The sequence below is a fragment of the Vidua chalybeata genome, chromosome 9, assembly GCF_026979565.1.
Source record: "Vidua chalybeata isolate OUT-0048 chromosome 9, bVidCha1 merged haplotype, whole genome shotgun sequence".
In the NCBI taxonomy this organism is placed as follows: domain Eukaryota; kingdom Metazoa; phylum Chordata; class Aves; order Passeriformes; family Viduidae; genus Vidua; species Vidua chalybeata.
In genome coordinates, this window is record NC_071538.1 from 15,230,850 (window position 1) to 15,252,944 (window position 22,095).

Here is a 22,095-nt window from a genome sequence, read left to right on the forward strand (position 1 = left end):
TGGAGAGAAAGAGAAGGAAGGAATTGGTAGCAGTCCCAGCACACTGGAGTGCTGCAGCACACGAGTTTCAGTCAGGAAATCTGCATTGCCCTGCACACCTCTCCCCAGGCCAGACACAGCTTCCATGGGTGTCCACAGCAGTAGAATCAAGCCAGACCACACCAAAAACTAGTTTCCCGTGGGACATGCATCCCACTATCTGCAGGCAAAGCAGTCCTTCACTGGGGCAGCCTGCTGCAGATAAGCCTTCATCTCCTTGGCTGCATGCTCATCCTTTCCTCTGGAGCTACCCATCAGCAGAAATTTGGTCTTCTGCCAGGATTCCAGAGAGACCTGACTGTGCAGATCTTGACCTAGAGGTTTTATTAGCTGTTGAACTGCAGTCTCTTGAAATATAGCAAGCCCTGGGTGTCTTGTGCCCCAGGAGCTTTTGGTATTAATGTCCTGCAAGACAACCTGTAAGCTTTTGCCAGGGAATAGTCATGAAAATTAATAGGTTACTATCCACTGCTCCAGCTACTTATGCAATGTAAACATCTCTCGTTTGAGTTAATAGAGTGACAAGAAACTATAAACCTGGAGAAGAGATGTGGTTATAAATCTTGGCCTGCACACTATGCAACTGCCTGAAAAGCACACATCCCACTCCCACTTGGCCTCACACACCCAGTGCTTCTTCCACGAGCCATGTGCTGGTGCACCCAGTCCAGGGCTGCACTCCATGGACAGGCAGCCTCTTCCCAAAGCCTTCTCTATCGTCTCAGTCCATGCACAAAGCAAGGTGAAGAAGGACCATCCCCAAAGCACCCCTCTGAGATGGGATGCTCTTGTTGTCCGAGAGACACACAAGACACACAGGTAAGACACCTGCCTCATGCAGGCACTTGCTCTGCACATGCAGCCCTGGGCAAGCTGGGGGCAAGCAGCTACACCAGAAATCAGTCATCCCATGAACCCCCTTCCCCCCAAAATTAACAACACCGTCCCATCAAAATCTTCTTAAAATCTTGCTCCAGTTCAGGGTCTCTGACATTTTGCTGGTCCACGGACAAAACACTGGGGAAATAGGCCAAGGGAAGCACTGCGCGCTGTGCTCCCTGCAGGCATCCGCGTTCATTGCGTGGAAGAGCCGTGTCAGAAGGTTTCTCAGGCAGTGAAATGCCTGTCTGTCAGCTCTGGATCAGCTGTGAGCAAAAGACTGAGGTGGGAAGCACAGCTCCCTGACTGTGCTGACATGAACAGCTCTCATGGTCCCTCTGCTCAGTTCCACCAACCACCAGCTGTGCACAAAGTGACACCCATCGATGTCCCCTCTGCTCCTGTGCTGTGGAGCAGGCACTTCCCAAGCAGCCACAGTGGGTGCGGGCACTGGCTTGAGTATGGAGCACAGGTAGTGCCTGCATTGCTGCACGAGCCCTGAGGGCTTTGCAGCACAATGCAGGGCATGGCCAGTGCTGTGCCAGGTGACAGCTTGTCTCTCCCCAGGTGTGGCCCAGGCTGCCTGCAGGTACAGGGACCAGTGCTGACGAAAACAACAGGAGGATGTGACATCACAGCGATGCTAATAGGTAGTTTGGGAAATGTAGGATGTAAATAGACATTTCCTACAGAAAACCTGTAATTTTCTATTATCAGTGTAATAAGCAGGCGGCTGCTGTGCCCAAGAGGCGCTGCAGCCAGGATGGTGGGAGTGGAGGCTGCAAGCACCACTTTTGGCTGCAAACCCACTAGCCTGGCTGCCACAGGCCTTGCACACTCCTCTGCCCAGGCAGAGAGACATCTCAGCACAGCTCACAGCTCTCTGGGTCACTTCATTTCATTCAGGCACCTGTATTTTGCTTTCAGAATAGGCTGCTCAGGGGATCTGACCTTTAGATGCTCCCCACTCTCAGCCGTGTTGCAGGGAATACTGCTGCCCACCAATGGTGGGCCTGAACTGCAAAAGGGGAATGCAGAAACTATCAAAAACATGAAAAAAAAGAGGAATATAATATGAAAAGACTTTATGGTTTGGAGTAGAGATAAGTAAGAGGGGTTTTGATATCAGTCTGATCAATATGTACACTGAAGGAGAAGCACAAATAGTCAAACTAATGAGGAAAATATGGACTCATCAGTGCCTATTAGAAACATAAATAACACCTATTTTTCAGAAAGGTGGCCTTAGTCTGCACAGACAGCCCATGAAGAGACTTGACTAGCTGGTGGTGGTGCTGAGACTGGCTCTGAAAGTATGAGCCAGTAAGCATCTTCTTGCTGTGAAGAAGCAACCCAAGAAAGCACCAGGTGTAACTGCACTCTGTGAACACTCTCAATGGGCACAGGTCGGTGCTGGAGTGAGCCCTACCCCTGCAGCAGAGGCAAGCAGAGCTCAGTGCAGTTGTTCATGCTCAATCTATGCTGCAAATCACTGCCAAAAGGCTGCGGGGCTGACCCAGCTGTGGGATGCGGAGTGCTTTGCACAGCAAGTCTGTGTCCTGCCACAGCAGAGGAAAAGGTTATTTCCTGGGGGAGGACAAGGCTGCCAAGAGCCCCCAGAACGGAGGGGGAGCATCAAGGTGTTGCCATTAGGGTTAACAGCTTTGATGTGCAATGAGTATGTGCAGAAATGGTCTAATCATCATCAGCCTCTTAAGAGGGCAAACAGGTGAGAAAGTCAGAACTACTACAGCACCTGAGTGCAAAGAGGCTCTAATTAAATACTCCTGCAAATTAGTGACTCATTTAGAAGTAAAATGATTTAATTTAAACTCTGGTGATGAATTAATGTACACCTGTTCCCCCCTTTAAGGCAAACAAATGAGTAAATAAATGGGAGGATGATGGGCTGCTTGGAGAGAGTAGGAGCCCTTAGATGGAATAGTGGTTGGCAAGTCTTGTCCCATCTCTGTACAATGCTCTGCAGCCCCTGTGTGCAGCAGCACTGCCTCGTCTCCCCACCTTGCTCCACAACTGCCCTAGCACCAGGAGTCTGCTCCTGTTCCTTTCAGGGGGGCTCATGGGAATCACTGCTTCATCCCAAAACTTGATCAGAGTAACAGTCCCAACAAATACACTCTTCCTAGAAAGCAGAAGGGCTGGGAAATTGGAAAGAAATGAGCCAGGAGGAAACTTAAAAGCACCATGACTTTTGCTTTGCTTTAAAGTGACAGGGAGATGCTGTAAGACAGCAAGTGCAAATTAAGAAAAAGCCCAATTAGTAAAACTCCTCCTTCCCAGCATGGAAGTGCAAGGAACAATTTCACCAAAGCAGTTCAGGGATCCCTGCTGCTACTGCCATAAAGACAGAGTCAGACCATTGAAAAGGGATTGGAAAAAGGCTCTTTCCTCAACAGACTCTAGAGCACTTTACAAATGCCTTGAAAACATCCCTGAGTGCCAGTTTGACTCTCAGATACAATCCACCTCGGGCTTGCTGCTCCCCTTCCTTAGTGCAGTTCCAAAATGCCTCTGCATGCTGTGAGGCCCTGCTGCTGCTGCCTCTGCTGCTGGCAGGTGTGGAGATCCCAGGCAGGCAGTGCCCTGGGGCAGCACAGCAGCTCAGGGAGCTGCACAAGGGCATGGGGACAGGAAGATGCTCAGGCAGTGAGTGCTTCCTGTCCTCCTGTGAAATCAACCACATTAGCAGGAGCACTGACCACTGTCAATCTGCACCACGCCTCAAATGAGGACATAATGTGCCTCTGAAATCAATTGCTGGCAGCACTTCAGCCTTATTATTCTTATTACCGGAACGTGAGCGCCGTGTGCCTGCCAGGCGGCTTCCCAATGAGCCATTAAACCCAGGCAAGCCATTAAACCAAGGCTCCCTGCTCCTGGGCCCAGCACCTCCTGGGCTCACTGGCCCCAGGGACCCAAGCACCTCTCCCACTGCCTAACCTGCCTTGCCAGGGCTGCAGGCACAGGAGGTGCAGTGTCCTCAGGGGCTCTATGGGAAATGGAAGTGAAGACAGGGTTTGGGCAAACCACCAGTGTTTCTCTCTACAGAAAACTGTGAGGAAAGGTCTGCAGCCTCCCTACCACACAGGAAGCAGGAGCACAGTGAAATCTCACACAATCTAAACATTACTAAGAACTAATGTGCCAGGCAGTGCCACACTGCCAGGCTCTCATCACCTGCTCTGCTCCTGGGGGCCATACACTAGATGGACATGCTGGATGGGCTGGACATGAGAGGCAGCAGCCACAAGTTGCAGTTTGGAAAGGAATAAGGAAAAAGTCTTCTCCTGGGAAAGCGATGCAGGATCTAGAGCACTATAAGAGAGCTGGAACCGGTGCTGTCCTGTGTTTGCTAACTGCACAAAAGGGGACAGCAATGCTCAGCGTGCTGGATCCCACAGCAAGAGTGTGAGATGTGGTGCGTGCGTGCCGACCGGTTTGGCCCAGGGCAGGTACTCCTGCACCGCCCGTGGGCAGGATCCCGCTCCGGGAGCACAGGCTGCAGCATGGGAAGGTGCCCACAGGAGGAGCTCCAACACAGCGACAGTGCCTGCCACCGTCTGCACATCCACACTCAGGGGGCTCAGCCTTTATTCTACTTATCTAATTCCATTAATCCCACACTGTAAATTCGCTGTAGCTTTCACTGTACACTAAAAATGAAATACTTTCCTGGCGCAGCCAGGCCAGAAGCAGCTGCCAGACCCTTGTGCCCCGCTCCCGGCTTGTTGCCTGCCTGTACAGCGTGGTGGGGCTGTGCTCTGCCCCGTGCCAGAGCAGATGGCAGCAGTGAACTGTGCCTGCAGACGGCTCAGCTCCCAGCAGCTGCACTTCAGCCTCTCCTGCCGCACCAGGGGCACCAGAAGCTACAGCTGGGATGGCTCCCAGGTGCTGGGAGTGAGGGCTAACCCACAGCTCGTGAGCCTGCTCACTGCAGCCAGCCCACAGCTTGCTCTGTGCTGGCTTTGTCACATGGGCTGCACGGCCATGCAGGCTGGCAAACTGGTGTGAGCAATATTATTTGTTCTCTCACCTGTGGGAATAGAGGTCAGACGGCTGTGAGAAATCTCTGTCAGCCTTCCTGCCCCCTTCCTAGGCATCTGGGGAGGTGCTGCTGACAGGTCTTGTTTCATGTCACCTGTGTCTAGGTTACCCTGCTATTGCTTGCACAGCCAAGGCAAGTGCCAGACTGATGGCTCTAGGCCAGCTGGCCTCAATGGTTTAAAGTGCTGTTAAATATTTGCTCTCTGCCTGTGGTGCCTCTGCTCCTGGAATGTGAGCCATCTATAAACAGCCCTGCACCCCACAGAGATGTTAGGCTGACAGGCTGCTCTACAAAAACACTTAAAATGCAACTACTTCAAAGCACAATCAAACAGCAAATGGGCCTTGGGGACTCACCTGCCATGCCTTCCTCCCTTGTGTCTCCCTGCTCAGCTGTGCTATGCCCATTCTGGCAGCACCATTATGCAATGGGAAAAAGGCTCAGGCCTTCACTTCTCAAAGCACTGGGTCACCACTGCTTAAGGTCTGGGGCTCACAGAGTCCCAGGGTGAACATTTCGACTGTACCAATGCTTACTGCAAATGCAAGCATGTACTGAGGTGTAGTTCCTGTCTCTCAGGCTCCCACAGGGGCCACTCAGCCTGCTCCCCTCCCAACTCTGCTGTTTGCACATCCACTCTGCAGATTTCCTTAGTCAGCAGCACAGGCCATGCCTATCCTGCCCTGCAGCTCTCCTATCAAAGGGAGCTGCTGCCCTGCCAAACCCACACATACAGGGACCAGGATGAGAGCAGACCCACTGCTGCAGCAGTCCTGCACAGGCAGCTGCTGTTCTCTTCAAAGTCAGCCCAGGATTCTTCTCACTGGCATTTCAAATGGGAGATGATTGCATTGATCCCCACATACCAACAAGGTGCAACCCCTTCTACTTTTGGGTCCATCCTAGTGTCAAACAAGTGTACAAGCCTGTCACGTTCAGCAATTTTCTGATGATGAGGAGTCAAACACAGCAGAATCCAGGGGAAAAAAATTATGTGCAACAATCAGCTACTTAATAGCTGCTTCAACATGAGAAGTACAACTGATTGGTGCTCTCAACCAGCCATGATATTCTAAAGAAAGAGAAATGAGGAGAGAGAGGCTCATGAAAGCAGCTAAGAGAATTTATTTAATGCTCATTTTTTCAAAAACAGTTCCCACAGCTCAGTATTATGCTGCAGGCTCTAATGAGCACAGGCCTAGTGTGAGGATGGGAGTGCAGAGACTGGATCTTGTTGAATCCCCACCGTGCAGCAGAGCCACAGCCTGCCTGTAGCAGAGTGGACAGCCCTGCTTAACATTTCAGTTGAACTGGTAGCAAAAAGCCCAAGGCAGACAGGTATGACTGCACACTTTGGCTCCACTGGCAGGACATACATGAGCACACAGGTAACTGCAAGGGAAGCACATTATTCCTTTAACATTTCCCAAGTCACAACGTAATGCTGTAGCTCATCTCTCTGGTTCAGACAGCAAATGCAGAGGGATGCCAAGACCTCCACCTCGCATCCCAAAGCAAAAAAAGAACTCCATGCCTTCCTCAGATACACACAGCACACCCTTTGAACTAGCTGGAATTCATCCCTTAACTTCTCAACATAGAGATCTGCTTTCCCTTTCCTGGCATATATAATCCTACCTTGTGGGCAAATGCTCTGATCTCATCTCATAAATCACTGTAGGTACGGTGCAGGAAGGGGTGGCCACAGGCACAGGCAGATAACAATTCAAACAGAAGTGATAACACATGCAAAGAACAGTTCCCAAATTTATTCCCTTTTTAATACTAGTGGGGGTTTTATTTACAAGTCCCCTACAGCTCAAGAGGGCTCTGCATATAAGCACAGCAAAACATCATCCTGCCATTCCTGCTCTCATGGCTGCAGAGGAACTTTTCCCAATTTTAAACAGTTGCAACCTAATCATGCAGCCTGGAGAGTGCCAAAAAAGGTGAGGCAGCCCTCAAGTAGGTCAGCCCCTTTCCCTCCAAATTCCCTCCCTTTGGCAAGTTGTTCTCGGGGAGGATGGGGCTGGAGGGAGTTGGGCTGAGAGAAGTGCAGTGGAGGGGTTCACCAAACACCCAGGACATGCCTGTGTGTGTCAGCAAAGGCAGCATCGTGGTGGATGCTGACAGTACCTACCATGAGGCTGCACCAGAGACACTGATAACGGTGGGAGCATGATCCGGAAGTGCAGGCAAATTTGCAGCTCATGACTGCAGGTCACAGGCAGAGAGCTTTATGCAGGGAGGGGAGCTTGGACTGCTCCAGGGCAGTGGGACGTTGGCAGAGTTTCTATGGGCACTGATGCTGAATAACACAGGCTAAATGCCAGCAGAGTCCAGTGGGAGATTAGAGGGAAAGCAGGAATGAAAACTCACAACACGTTTGTTGGCATCAGAGGACGGCACAGAGAGCAAAGCTTTGAACACAGATGGAAGTGAATGGGCACAGGATACTGTGGACTGAAATACATCAGCCAACCTGGATGGAGTGCAGCCCTCACAGAGCAGAACAAAGTAATCAGTGACAGTCCAGGTAGGCAGACATGAGCTCCCATTCACTCCTAAGACAATAACCATGGTGGCAGCATGTCAGGCTGCTGTGCATTCTCCTGCAAGGCCTTCTCCCTGTACCAGCCATGCTTCAACTGCTCAAGGTGAGCTCCCAGCACTGTGGGGTTGGCAGGGAGAGCTGGCAGGCTCCCAGGGCTGGCGTGGGGACTGACCACGCAGCATTGCTGCAGGGGAGGCACAGCTCAGCTTTCACCAGGCCCTCTCTGCCGGGGTCCTGGCCAGCACCACTCTACCCTGCTGCCCGTCCCGCTCTCAGGCTCACCTCGTACTCCTGGGAGAACTTCAGCCCATCGTTGGCCTTGAGCCGGTCGATGTTGTCAGCGAGGTCGGTCACGGGGATGGGGGGGTGGTCACGCATGCCTGCAAGCGAGACAAGGAGGGAGGAGGGAGAGGAGAACGGTTACGGCTCTGCATGGCCGAGGAAGGCTCAGCGAGAGCATGTGCACAGCAAACCCAGGAGGTGGGTGCAGGGCGGGCACGCGTGACTATGGGAAGCGCCGGGCGGGATGGACGGAAGCTGACGGCATGCGGCACACACTCCCGGAGCGCGGGGCGGTGAACAGAACACAAAGGTGATGTGCAGAATGGGCATGACCGGGTGAGCATGCTCGGACAGTACAGCCACGGGCACACGGAGCAGGCCACGCAGCGGGCAGGGGCTCGGCCAGCCCCTGGCAGGAACAGGCCGAGGATACGCTGTCACTGTCCCGGGCTCCCGCTTGGCCTAAAGTTGAACACACTGGTGCTCTCACTGCCAAGGGCTTAGGCTGATCTTCTTGCTAACCCCTAACAATGGCATTAGCCACAAAGAAACTCTGCCAGACCCGCAGTGAAACCTCTGCAGTGCATGTGCACAGCTTTTTGGGTAGGCAGATGCTGTCACAGTCCTGGGGGCATTAGAGAAGGATGAGAAGGGCCCCACAGAAGAATGGCTGATCTCCTGGTAGGACACTGAACAGCATTCTGAGAGCTGAGGAGCAGCTCTGTCCACAGCTACATAACTCTTCAGTGATGCTCCAGAAGTAGAGCCTGCTCCAGGGCCCAAAATCCAGCTCCTCTGGGATGGCTCATGCAAGGCACCATGGGCAGCGATGTGCCCTCCAGCAGCTTCTGGGAGGCTGCTGTGAGCTGGGATGCAGCTCAAGCCATAGCAGAAATCTTGTCCTGGCTAAACCAGGGATGCAACATTACAGCTCATCCTGGGCACAGCTAAAGCCCTGCTCAGCAGAAAGGCCCAGAGGAAGGGATCCCACAGATCTCACACAGAGGACAGGTACTGTGGGGGTATGTATGTGGGATTAGGAGGAGCCCTCCTGAAGCCCTGGAACTCAGAGCTTAACCATCACAACCTCCTTCTCTGATGCTGAGATGTTGAACTGGCAGGAACGTGATTGTGAAACACATCATCCAAATCCCAAGGCTCGTGACTCCATCGGCTGCTCTATGGGTTTCCCAGAAACCCCACATGGGTAATGATGATTATTAATAGACTGAAGTTGTTGACTCACACCCAGGGAGACAGGCTGGAGTACAGCCAGAAGCTTCTCAATTGCTCAGGAGGCTGAACACTGCCACAGATGGCAGTGATGGGCCACTGAGGTGATGGAGCAGTCTCCAGGCTGGGTACACACATTTTACACAGTGGTGACAAGTCACAAGGTGATAACACGGAAGAGTTACACCTCAGACCTCTGCATAAAACATCTGACATCACTGCACACAGGCAAGACCCAATCCAACACACACTCATCCTGCCATCACTCGGCAGTGCACAGTTATCCACAGATGGCCTGAGAACACACAGACAGGTGGAGAAGGAAATACCCCTATTCTGCCTTGTGCCGAGGTCCTCCTGCAGATGGTCCTTTTTGCCACTTCACTCATCAGGATCCCCGAGGTGGCTGAGCAAGCCCTCAAAGGGACAGAGATGATGCTGGTTTTGGCACAATTTCCTCACTCGTGCCAGAACTCTGAGGCTGTAGCTAAGGAGCAGCCTTTGCAGAGCTGTCACTCATGAGCAATTGAATGATGAGAACAGTGTGGGACCAAGACAGAAGTGTGGGGCAGGAAGGACAGAGAGACTGGAACACAGCCACAGTATGTGCTTCTTCCAACACACTTATGTTTGAAATGCATTAGAGCCATGGACCACAGCAGAGCTGTAGACCCTCATCTCTGCTGAGAAACACAAGGTGGTCTCTCCAAACTTGTGTTTTGCCAGCCAGAGAAGTGTTGCAGCAACAAAAGAGCTGCAAGAGCAGGCAGGGAAAAAGAGGTGGTTGGAATCCCATTATGGTGAACCTAGAAAAAGAGCCACTGACAGTGCAGGGCAAGACGGAGATTTGTACACACTGCCAGGACTTCCACAAGTTCTTCCAATTGCTCTTGCAAGAGGACAGTGAGCTCACCATGAGGCTAGAAGAGCTCAGAGGTCTCACAATGCCTGCAGGGACACACATGGCAAAGCCCTTGGCTCTGCTTCCAGGGGAAGTATTTATCCTACATACTTCTCCCGTTCCTGTGTGCATACAGAGATGCCTGTACATCCCAGAGCAGGGTGGCCATGCTTTTATGGTTGGTTGAGGATTAACTTGAAGCTCAGAAGACAAGTGGTAAGGGGGCACTTTTATCTGCAGGCTGGTACTCCATCCGAGCTGCTAGGGCAGTAAGTGCCTCCTTTGTGCCTGAGATTCTGGTACCCACAGAATCAGAAGCAGACCAAACGCAGGCAGTCCAGAGATCATTGTGTGTTCTGCCTAAGTCTGTGACAGAGGTGACCCAGACTAGGGAAACCAGTTTGCCCGAGGTAGGAAGAGAGTGTGTTCAACCACTGAAGAGTCTCCTTCAATTTGCCCATTTGGGGTTTTTAGCTGGTCACTCCCTCCAGAACGGCCAAGGTTATCAGCCCCACACAGGACCAGCTGCAGGCCTGACACCATGACAAGAGCCTGGCCTACCACTCTGAGGGGGTAGGAGGCTGGAGAGCAGGGAAAGGGCTGCTGCAGAGGCCTCCTGGCAGCCTGTCACTCAGGACCTTTCCTTCTGCACTGTCCTGCAGTGAGCTGCTGTAGTGCCGTGCGAGCAGTACCGAGCCTGGCCCCACACATCACGTCAGAAAGTGAATCACTGCCATTTTACAGTCTGCTGTGAGTGAAGGTGATCTTCATGACATTGAAACAAAAAATACAGATATGAGAGAGAAAGGGAAAGAAAAAGCAAAAGGTATCGAAAGATAAAAACAGGAGTTAAAACTAACTTGAGATATTCGGGCAACAGGGGACACTGGCACCTGCAAAGAAAAGAAATGGGGCAAGAACAGAAATCCCATTAGCCTTTAGTCATCATTGCAGAGGTTCAGAGATGGAAAGACAACGAGATGAACATGAAAAGGAAAGCACCATATACCACAGCACCGGGAGCTTCTCTCCAGCATAGGACCAACTGCCTGGCCCTGGGGCTGCTCTGCAACTGGCTCTTACACAGCAGGCTGGTGGCTCTGGCCTGTGCTGTCCCGACACTGGCAAACATGTGAAGCTGGAGCTACTTGCAGGAGAGTGAGTCCACAGGCCTTCATGTGACACCAGAGCTCCATTTCTCACTGCACACCACCAGCCCCACTCCCATGCCCCAGGGAAGCCTGCAAGGGCCAGTAGATGGCAGGTACAGGGGGCATCTGTGCTACTCAGTGGCCAGGGGGACTGCACTCAGCCCCAGCCACCTCTGCTCAGTGCCCCTGAGCCTCCAGCTCGCTCACAGCTCATCAGCAGCACAACTCAGTCTCCTTTCATGGTGTATTGGGACACTGCCCAGTCCTGTATCCTCTCAGTGACTTGGCATGACAGTACATTAGTACAGAGAGGCCAACAGTGGGGAATAACCCTTGTCTGAAGTGAAAACCACAAAAATGAAAAAGCTTAATATTTAATAACAGTAGACCAATTAATTATGCATTAAACAAGTTTTCCCTACTCAGCAAGCTCCAGCAGGGAGACCAACTATCAGGGCTGGTGGCCAGCACCTCTTGTCAGTGCATCCTCACAGCACTGCCTCGACCTCCATCAGGTGACAGGGGCAACAGCTTGGGCCCACTGGGCTTGGTGGATTTCATGCGCCTCATTAATGAGGACAAGCTCATCAGGAGTGGAACAGTCACTTCAAGCTGCACAACACCCGCTTCCACCCCTCAGAGACTCACAAGGCACGCAGTGGGGAGAAGGGGAGGAGGACAGAGTGCTGCCTCTTGGTAGGGGAGCATTGTCTGGCAGTATTCCAGGGTGCTGCTGCTGTCTCAAGTGAACTGTACACTCTGGCTTGGTTTTGTCTCTCCAGAGAGCTCTGCAAACTTACCAAAGGAGCAGCATCTTTGGCTTATCCTCACTCACAGACAGAAAATTTCCTGGCTCCCTGTCTCTCTGATGGCAGCTCTTGAACCTTGCTACAGGTCTGGCAAGGGACATCCTTGTTGCAAACACCCTGACCTCTCTAAAGATGGAAGCAGATGCAAGCCTGACTTGTCACAATTCTTCATGCAATGCAAACCACAAGCAGACAGCAAAGATGGCTTTTGTGCCCACATGGGGACATGTCACAGAGGCCTGTCCCCACACACAGCTGTCCTGGAGGAGCCCTGTTTAACACCGTGCTCCTCCTCAAGAAGCTGCATGCTGTTGCTGACTGGGTGTGACCCCCTCCCTAGTGCTGCTCCCGGTGATCTGCCTGTTGAGATGTTCTATCTCTGGCACACGTGCCTTCCTTGCTCCCCACAGCATTTTCCTCCCGTGCTGTGACACCATCCTGTGCTGTGCTGTGACCAATTAATGTGCCAGCTCTGCTGGCAACTACCAGCCTGCTGCTGCCCACACGTGAGATCTGCCCTGGTTCTGCCTAGGAGAAGCACTAACTACAGACCCCTGACAGCTGCCCTGGCACAGAAAAGGATGTGCCGGTGTAGCTCACCCCAGGTGTGAGCCAGACTGCTCTGAGTGGCAACAGGAAAGGCTGTTCTTGCCCCCCCCTGCCAGACAGAGCAGTTTTACATCAGGAAATGGCCCCTTCAAAACTCTCCTGTTAGATGAACGCTCGTAGATGAATGAGCAGCAGGAGGAAAAGGAAAGTAGGTTAGAGGAGCTGCAAGTTAGAAGAGAGCTGTATGTGCCTCATTTGCTGCTGAACTGCTCCCTCCATCACAAAAGCCCAAGTGCTCCCTCAGTTCATCTAGGACTTGGACTCTCTGAAAGGCTCTGAATGAGTCAGGGCGAGCCTGTCTCTGATCACTACAATGACAGGGACTGTGCTTTCGGTGCCATCAGAGACGTGCAGACACAAAGCAGCAGCACAAGACCTTTCTGCAGTGTGAAGTACAGTTGCCTCCACGAGCTGGCAAAGCTACAGCCTGAGGCATCCCAGGCCAGTGAAAGCAGCATGCAGAGAATGGCTTTTACTGAACTATCATCCTCTGCACTGAGACCACCATGATCAGCAGAGTCCTTCAGTGGGTCACAGCACTGTCTGCAGAGCACTGTAGTCTGCAGGTAGCTCTTCTCTTGACCCTTAGCTGAGCAGAGCAGGAGAATCAGCACACCAAAGATCCCAGAATGAAGGTACTGGGACACCTTCAGCAGTGTAAGAGCTCTATGTACCTCCTGACTGTCCCAGATGCAGTCCAGATGCACCAGTTGTGCTCAGCACTGAAGCTCAGCCAGGGTGAAGCCAATTCAGCACCTGGGAACATCCCAGGTGTGAACACTCCCGACTGCATGGAGGCTCCTCCCAGCTCAGGACAACTGTAATGAGCTTCACACCATGTCTGACACACACCACACAACAGAGGTCAGCCCCATCCAGGTTCCTCAGCCTCACGGGCCTGCAGTGACAGGGCCAGGGAGAAGGATTTGCAACCCAGAGAGCAGATACTTGGACATCCTTGGTCTAAAGCCCACTCTGTGTCACTGTGACTGAGAAGGTGTGGATCTCCTGGAGGGTGGGAAGGACTGCAACTCTGCCTCTGGCACGGGGCATGGATAAGGGGAACCAGAGGAAGCAGGATTCAAGAGGATGAGCTGCTCCTTACCTGGAGTCTGATAGTTGAGCCGCCTCATCTCCACTGGGTCAGATGAGTGGGCCAAGAGTGAGTCCTTCAGGCCGATGGAGTGCTCATCCTTGGAAGAGGGGGAATGTGCCCTTTTCCTGTGGACAGAGAGGGCAGAGACAAGCAGGTGAGTTCTGGCAGAGACTGGCATGAATCACCCTAGGAAGGAGTCCGGGTCCCTGTGTCCCAGACAGCCAAGAGAATCCCAGGCTCCTGGGGCTCCGGGTAGGTCATATAATCTTCTGTACCACCAATTTCCCATCTATGAAACAGGAAAGATTATATATAAGCAATGTCAGATGTTTGATTAGTGAGGCAGTTTTGAAATGTGGTATTCTGCAGAGTATTTATTAGAGAAAATGCAGATAGATACAAGATGCTGTTTCCTCTTACCGTCTCTAGGAACTATTTCCTATAGTGGAAGGATATAATAAAATTTTTTTTCAAGTATTAGAAATATTTAAATATAGAATGCTGTAATATAATAGTGTAAAGGCTCTTCAGGGTGTGTTTTATTGGGCCATTAATACATGTCTTGAATGGTTGAAGGCACCCAAGGCGTGTATTAATGGAACAATAAAATACAATGTTGTCTCTTCATGCTATATTTATGCCTAAAGCGATGCCACCACCTCAGGCTCTTGCTGGAATTCACAGGCAAAGCAGGGACAGATCCAATCAAAAAGTGGACAAATGAATATTAAAGAAAATATAATTCTGCAAGAAGAGTTTCTAGCGAATCTCCAGGTCCCACTTCTAGCTCTAGATTACAAATATGGTGGGTATACCCAAGGGCTGGAGAAAGGTGATGGGCAGGAGCAGCACAGCAGTTCTCTCTTCTGAGCCTGTGCTGACCCTGGCACTTGGCCAACAGACTGAGCATGCAGGAATACACAGAGACTTTGTCTTTTGGCTACAGTCCCCAAATGGATTTTGCCTGAACCCCTCTGTTGACCTGATGTTTCCTGGAAGAGAGGGAGCTGTAGCACTGCTGCTGTACACAAATGCTAGCACATTTACCAGCCTGCAAATGGCAACAATCAGTCTCTGCTTTGGTCCTCCTTGTGAGGCCCCTGGAAGCACACTGAAGGGCTGCCAGGTTCTGCACAAAGGCAGCTGCATCCCTGGATAGTAATGACCCTGAATCATGCACGATCCCAAATGCTCTCACAGGCACAGGGCACTTTCACTTCCATCAGAGGCTGGGCATGCTGGGCTGCCACTAATGAGAGGCACTTAGAGAAAACATAGTGCATAAATCATGAGTGAAACCTGTGTGTGTTCCTTTTGTGGCCCAGCCTGTGAGCTCCATCTGCAGCCTGAGGCTGCAGCAAACACTGGAGCTGTTCAATGGAGTGAACCAGCTTGTGAATCTTACACTACTCTGAGGCATCTCAACATCTCAGAAGCCTTCCAGCTGCCTGGACCAAGAAAAAGGAGCTGAAGGACTGAGAGCATTGACAGAAAGAATGGAGAATACACAGCCAACAAATAAACCCCCTATCAGGAGCACAGCAGGATGTGCAATGTGCTGCTGTGTACCAGTCCTCAAGCAAACTGGGCCATCTTTTTTGGGGAATGGGCACAGCACATAATTAAACTTTATCTCTGTCTCATTAGCCCAGTCAGGGCAACTCCTAAACCATCCTCCAGACTCCAAGCTATCCACTGCTGCTCAGCTTCAATTCATTCCCATTACAGACTTGCCATTGTGAATATTACACATGGATACCTTTGGGAGAAAAGGCCTCCACAGAGAGGCTGGACAGCCAAAAGCACAGCATCACTCTGAGCACATGGGTGGTGCTGGAAGAGGATATGCTGCTCCCCCAGAGGTGAGGATGCAGCAGGGACATGTATGTCAGGTCTGGGCACTGCAGGCTAGTGCTTCCTGGTGCTCTACCCACACAACTCTGGGACAAGGCAAAGCTAAGGCAAGGTGGGAATATCTTCTATGGGGCCCTGGTATAGAAATCCCCTCTGGGGCCATCTTCTCTCATTAAAGACCAGCAAACATGTTGTTTCTTACAGTTGCCCAGTATTCCCTCAAAGCTTCCTCATTAGAGACTGCAGGAATGGGCCTGCATTTTTGAGGGAGCAGCTCTCAGTCTGAAGTGACTGAGAAAACAAAGGAACCCCTATAACTGCTGTTATTGTTGGTTTTTTTTTTTTATTTTTAATTTAATTGCAAAAGCAGTCTGGGAAGTCTTTATGTTGGAAATTCTCCCTGAGAGCTGTGAGAGGCTGACAACTGCTAGGAGGCTGATACCTTTGAGGAAACAAAGTCTTTGTAAACTCCTAAGGCTGGCATGCTCCACACACCCAAAAACAAAGATGCCCCTTAATAGCTTCAAGCTTGATTTTTAGAAAGGGAAATAGACTTGAAATTTTAGGAAAACAAAAAGATGAAATGGATTCATACCTTTCTTGCTTACTAGATCCAGGGAAAAGCAGGAACAGAAGAAAGGAGATGATCACTGACACAGAAAGGCACTGACTGCACATGCACAGCAGAACTCCATTTAATCGGACAACAAAGGCAGCTCCCTTCCCCAGCTAGAGAGACATATGTAAATAGAGCCCAGGAGGAGCAGAACCTCAGAGCTCAGCTGATAGAGAATGACCTATTGTAATTGAACAGGCTAGAGGAACACATGCAAATGCAACCCATGGCTCCTCCAGAGGACTAACAATCATCACACGCTACAGTTACAACTGGAGCAGGACTGCTCTGAGAGGCAAAAGGAGGTGTCTGCTCCCACAGGGAGCACAGTGTGAGGGCAGTTCTGATCCAGTAGTCAGGACTGAGAGGCCCTAAGAAGAGAGCTCCACTATGATTTCAGCCTGGCACATCCATGCCCTGTTCTCACCACCAAGGTCATGTTCTTCAGTCAAAATTCACAGGAGGGGGGGCAGATCCCACAGATCAAGCAGGCAATTTCTATAGAAAAGCAGTACTAGAGAAGTTCCCAAGCTGCCAATCCAAGTTGTGATGAGAGAGCAGTCAGACTGGCTTTAGGGACAAAGCTGCTCTCTTCTGTCCCACTGTTCAAATGCTTCCAGAATCCACAGCAGCTGTGTCCTGGGGTTGATGTTAACTACCTTCTGCATACCCAGCCCTTCTGCTCTCTTACAAAGCAGCCTTCTGCTGTGCCAGGTAGAGACCTTCCTCCTCCCCATGACCACCAAGGACTGTCTGTCAGAGTACCTTGTACCTAAAGGTTACAAGGAAGGCCCTGAAGGTGCCAGTGCTTCTCATGCCGTAACTGCCATGTCCCAGACTGGATCTCACCTTTTGAAGAGAAGTATGGCAATGACAATGATGATGATTAATATCACAGCCAGGACAGGTCCCATCACCCACAGCATCTCTGGTTCATCCTGCTGCTTCGCTGATGCCACTTCCATCACAATCTCATCCGAGTAGGGGCTGGCTGCATATCTCTTCTGAACAGCACAGGCAGGAGAGGGAGAGAAAAGCAAGCATCCATTATGCTAAAGCAACAGCGACGTCCCTGAAATGCTGAGGTTTCCCCTTGCTTCTGGCTAGCAGAGAATGATCACACTTCTCAAACCCCAGTAACATCCCATGAGATACTCCCTCCCTTGGCATCGGTGGAGGTCAAGCTGTGGCAACAGTTTCTATGCCAGCAACTTCATGGCTGACAAATCTGACCCGGAGGTGCAAAACTCAAGAAGCCCAGCTAAGAGCCCCTTGCCAGCCCTGGACTCTCTTGGATCCAAATCACAAGCTTTTGAATCCCAAACAATTGCACAATGAGGCTGGCTGATGATTCCTAAGTGGTTTACAATACCTGCTGTGCTGATATCAACACATCTCTTCAGGATAGAGTTATATTAGGAAAACCCCTGCTGGGCGAGGCAGGTTTTCTTAAAGGAATGAAATGACAGGAACATTTTCTACCTGATGTCTTTGATAAACAGACCTTAGAAAGAGGCTCATTCTTACAGGTTCCTTTCCTTTCTGCAACGTGGCAGCCCAGTGATTTATAACCTGAAGGGACAGCTTTCTAGCCCCACTAGCTAGATGGAATCAGCAGAGACCCAAACCCTTCCTGCAGAAAAATGACACTGCACCTGGCGTTCTGCTGCTGTTTCTAAGGCTTATGGAGCTGTGTTGCATCTTCACAGCACAGCGCTGCTGGGTCAGAAGGGTTAAATGCTGCAAAAACAAATCCTTTCTACCTATTAGAGAGGGCCAGAGTTGTATCAGTTCCGTGCCTGTGGCTTTTGAGCAGCACCTGCTGCCAGGCACTAAGGAGTTAGAAAGCTCTGCTCCTGCCATAGAAAGTTTCGGTAACAGAAGAGACGCCTGTGAATCTATAAATCTCCTGCTTTAAGGTTGGAGTTTAAACGTGCACTTCATGTCTTCACAAATGTGAGGAGAAGAAAGGGAAAAATCAAGCCTGCTGGTGTCACGCAAATGCACATCTTGATTTACTCTCACAGGTGCCCTTGATCCCAGCCAGGCTGGTTTCAAACATGCATGGGGTACAGAAAATGCTCTTATCTGGGACATCCTTCTGGCAGCACGCACTAGTTCAGCATCCTAGCTGCTCTCCTCAGATTTATCAGCAGAGGTGCCACTGTCTGGGAAAGAAGCGTGGGGTGTGGTTGCCACTTTGTGAAACCTTTCAACTCTACAAGACCCTGTTTCAATAACTGAAATAGCTGCCAGCTCCTGGTTTAATGCTGTTCTTAGAGGACAGGACCACTGCAACCCATCAGACTGTTCCTACACCCCTGTGTCCAGTGCAAACAACAGAGCAGGGAGTCAGCTACAGCTCTGAGCATGGCACAGACGAGAAAGCCTGCGACTCCCCTTTCTTGGGCAAGTGGCTACTCTGTGAGGGAGCAAAAAGGCTTTGCCTGTGACTCCCCAGGAAGGTCAAGGTGCATCAGTGGTGGGGGAGGGAAGGAGCACCATCTCCAAAGCTTTGTGTAAGGGGCAAAGATTCATATTTTTTCAGACACACTCTGGAGGCATTGCCTTCCAAGGGAAGTCAGATGCAGAAGAGATCAGAAGGACTGTTATCTCAGTGGCATTTCCAAAGGCAGACTGCGAGGTGCAGGTGCTCCTGCTCCCAGACACAGTGTTTCAACCACATTCTGTCTGCCTTTGAAGAAAGGCAATGTTATGCTCTCCTGCTGACACTAGAGAGCAAACAATTTCAGAGGAGCTGGGTGGGGGAGATAGTGCACAGCCTCATGTGCACTATCACATGAGGACAGAGTGCCTCATGCTCCAAATGAAAGTGGATGTGATGCACCAGGGGATGCAGAAAGGTGGTCTGTAGGAGCAGGGTATATAGGAGGTTTGTAGGAGTGCTACTGCTGGCTGATGGCTTACTAGAGGTCTGTGCTAGTTGAGAAGATGATGATTATAGTTGGGATCAACTAGTTAACTTCACCTCTTCTTGAAAGGGATTGTCAGGGTAGTCATCTCAAGGCCTCTGCCTTACGTTGTTAATCTGTGACTCTTTTTCCCTCACTGATGTGCACATCTTGCCACAAGAACATGTGAGCTGGATGAGTAATGAAGAACCTAACCAGCCCTAATGAGCCATTACAAGCAAATGAGGCTGAGGAAGGAAGCCACAGCTTGAAATCTAACCAAAGGATTTGGTGCATCTCTGTCATTTCCATTATTTACACACTGGCTGCTGCTACTGCTGCCACCACCACGCCTGCCCCATGTTTACAGATGGACATTGATGTCCAGGTCTTGTAGTGCTGCTCCTTGCTTATGGCATCAGCCTCTCCCATGCCCAGACTTCCAGCAGGGAGACATGCAGGAGCAGGAATCCCCATGCAGCAGGGAAGTGTGCACCTTTGCCCTGCTGATAATCCATTGTGATGGGAGATGGGTTTGCTTCTCCAAATGCCACATCTCAAAGTGAAATTTTGGGCAGAGAAGCGCCTGTGGGGGCAGGTTTGCAGGGGGAGCATCCTGTTCACTGCAGAATCTCAGCAGTTGCTGTGCAGGGTAGGATTTCGTGTACTGTTTTCTACAGACACTTAATTGAACCAAAGCAGAATGAGAACCCATCCCAACCATGTGCCAAGGTTCCGAGCACAGCCCTGCAAGCCAGAACTGAGCTTATGCAGAACATGTGTTGACACTGTCCTCCGCACTCATCTGTTATGTGGAACGCACGGTGCCATTTCCCTCCACAAACACCATTTATCAAGTCAATTCCCACGGCTGCCTCCGCTCGTTCAGGCCAGCGATGCAGCCTCCCTCCTCCCTTCACAGAAAACACTGTCATCCTGCCTTGCAGCAATTGCTCACCCTGCCTGCACTGAGCTCAGCTCAGCTCTGCTAGGACAGGCTGTGCCCCCCCAGAAAGTCCTTACCGTGTCCCCATCCTCCAGCGAGGCCAGCACGAAGCAGCGATAGCTCAGGTCTTGAGACAGAGGCTTGTTGTAGAAACCTTTGTAGTTCTTCTCATCACCCAGGGTGAAGGTCTCAGGCAGCACATCCACTTGAGCAGCAATGTAGGGCTTGAGTCTGTCTGCCTGGCGTCGCTGCCGCCTGCTCTGACTCCCCTGGCTTATGGCCTCCAGCAGCTGGGGACAAACAAAAGTGCCATCACTACTGCTGACAGCATGACACCACCTTACACTGTCACCTTCCTGGCTGCAGCACGCGGCAGGGGTGAAGGGAAGGGAGGAGAAGGTAACTGGGTTTGATTTGTATCTGGTGGTACTAAGGAGCCAGAGGCAAGTATTATCCATTTAGGCATTGCTGGAGCATCTGTCTGCAGAACCTCACTGCAAGAACCTCCACTAGGATCTCAACTTTGGAAGCATCCTGAGTCCTGGGAAGCTGACATGGTAAATGTTAGGGTTGAGACAGCCTGGTTGTGACTGTCCCCCTGAGTTATGTATCCCAATGGGCTGTGAGGGAACCAAGCCATGTTCTTTGGCCTAATTATTGGTCTGGACAGCAACTCGCACTCTCTACAGACACTGGATGTGAATTACAGCTGATGCTGATGTTTAGGGGAAAAGTGACATTTGCTGTGTCTTTTCCTTCTGTCAGTGCCCCTGTATCTCACCTGCTGCTGTGCTGCAGGCAGAGCTTTGTTTAAACCACAAAGAATGGTAACAGATTTAATGGAATGTTCAGAGTAAAAATGGCAAACTTCATAGCCACAAGTTAATGAAAAAGGATATAACGCACAAAAATCCAATTGCACTGCTAAGAATGACTCTCAAATGTTTAAAGATCTCTTTTTCCAATGAATAAAAATGAACATCAAGTTTGGAAGAGAAATTCTAGTTCAAAATGAAGAAGGAGAGATGAAATACATTTCACACAGAAATTTATCAATGCAACATTGTCAGGGCAGATGTGGAACATCAGAGGGTTAGGGATGGTGATGTACACACAAAGTCACGCTGCTGAGCTAGGCTTACTCCCCCTGAGGAGGAGAAGCAGGTAAGAAACCCCTTACTCTTTCCCCTTGACAGTCCATCTACTTGTGGTTAAGGTTGCTGGAGGCTTCTGCCACTTACACATGTAATGCACAGCAAAAGACTGCATCAGAAAACTGCTAGGCCTGCAAAGTTCAGATCCTGAAAAATTAGAAAACTAATACTGCCTGTGCAAAATTAATTCAGCTGTCTTATATATGTGTACTGTGCTGCACCCTTGACTGCAGAGTCACAGACTATCTTTTCTGTAAGTCCCCTGCTTTGTTCAATACACAGGACAGACAGTGCTTAATCAAAGAGCAGATATTCCACATTTTGTTTTCTTCTTTGCATTATGCAGCCTGAGGCCTTGTTTATTGCTTACTATTCAAATCCAGCTCTGAAGACAAAATTAATAATTTCCTCATGGGCTTTTCTATGGTGCTGATCACTATACTATTACAAGTACTTCACAAACATTAATGATCTTATCTTCCGAACACCCATATGAGTCAAGATAAAAGTGATTATCCCAATTTTACAGATGAAGAATAGAAACACTGCAACATTAATGTAGAACAAGTCCACTAAATTTGAATGTCAAATTGAAAAGACATCAGCTTGTTTTGTTTTTCAAGAAAACTTTGTATTTTCTTTATAGCACTGACTGTATCCAGTTCCTATTGACTTTCTCTGCAGCTGGGATGCTTAGGCTTTGCAAATGAGAGCCCCAGGATCTCAAACTGAGCGCTCAAAAACATCACATATGCAAGACACTGGCTGCTAATGAAAATTTTGGCTTAAATAATTCGCCTGGGGCTGGGTGAGATAGAGACAGAAACTAGTTCTTTTGATAGCTTTCAACCATCTAAAGCTGAAAACCAAAGCAACCTTCTTCATGCTGGTCTTCTTTTTCTTGTGACATCTGTGATGCTGGAAAACTTCTGCAATCAAAATATGCAGGAGACCTGTGGGTGATGGTTCTCCATCACATAGCTGTGCTTGGTTT

At 50.3% G+C, this 22,095-nt stretch overlaps 1 protein-coding gene across 6 annotated transcripts in view; it reads right to left on the reverse strand.

Moving 5' to 3' along the window:
* Window positions 1-22,095, reverse strand: part of PTPRF (protein tyrosine phosphatase receptor type F) — a 376,315-nt gene that overhangs the window by 18,572 nt on the left and 335,648 nt on the right. For 4 of the 6 annotated variants that reach the window (XM_053950041.1, XM_053950040.1, XM_053950039.1 and 1 more), the window contains 4 exons: window positions 20,025-20,237; window positions 16,939-17,093; window positions 13,629-13,744; window positions 7,821-7,918 (listed from right to left, as the gene is read on the reverse strand). In XM_053950041.1, the coding sequence (XP_053806016.1) occupies window positions 7,821-7,918; window positions 13,629-13,744; window positions 16,939-17,093; window positions 20,025-20,237 (582 nt within the window). Of the gene's footprint in view, window positions 1-7,820; window positions 7,919-10,814; window positions 10,848-13,628; window positions 13,745-16,938; window positions 17,094-20,024; window positions 20,238-22,095 lie in introns of all 6 variants that reach the window. The other 2 variants (XM_053950037.1, XM_053950036.1) reach the window with 1 other exon arrangement.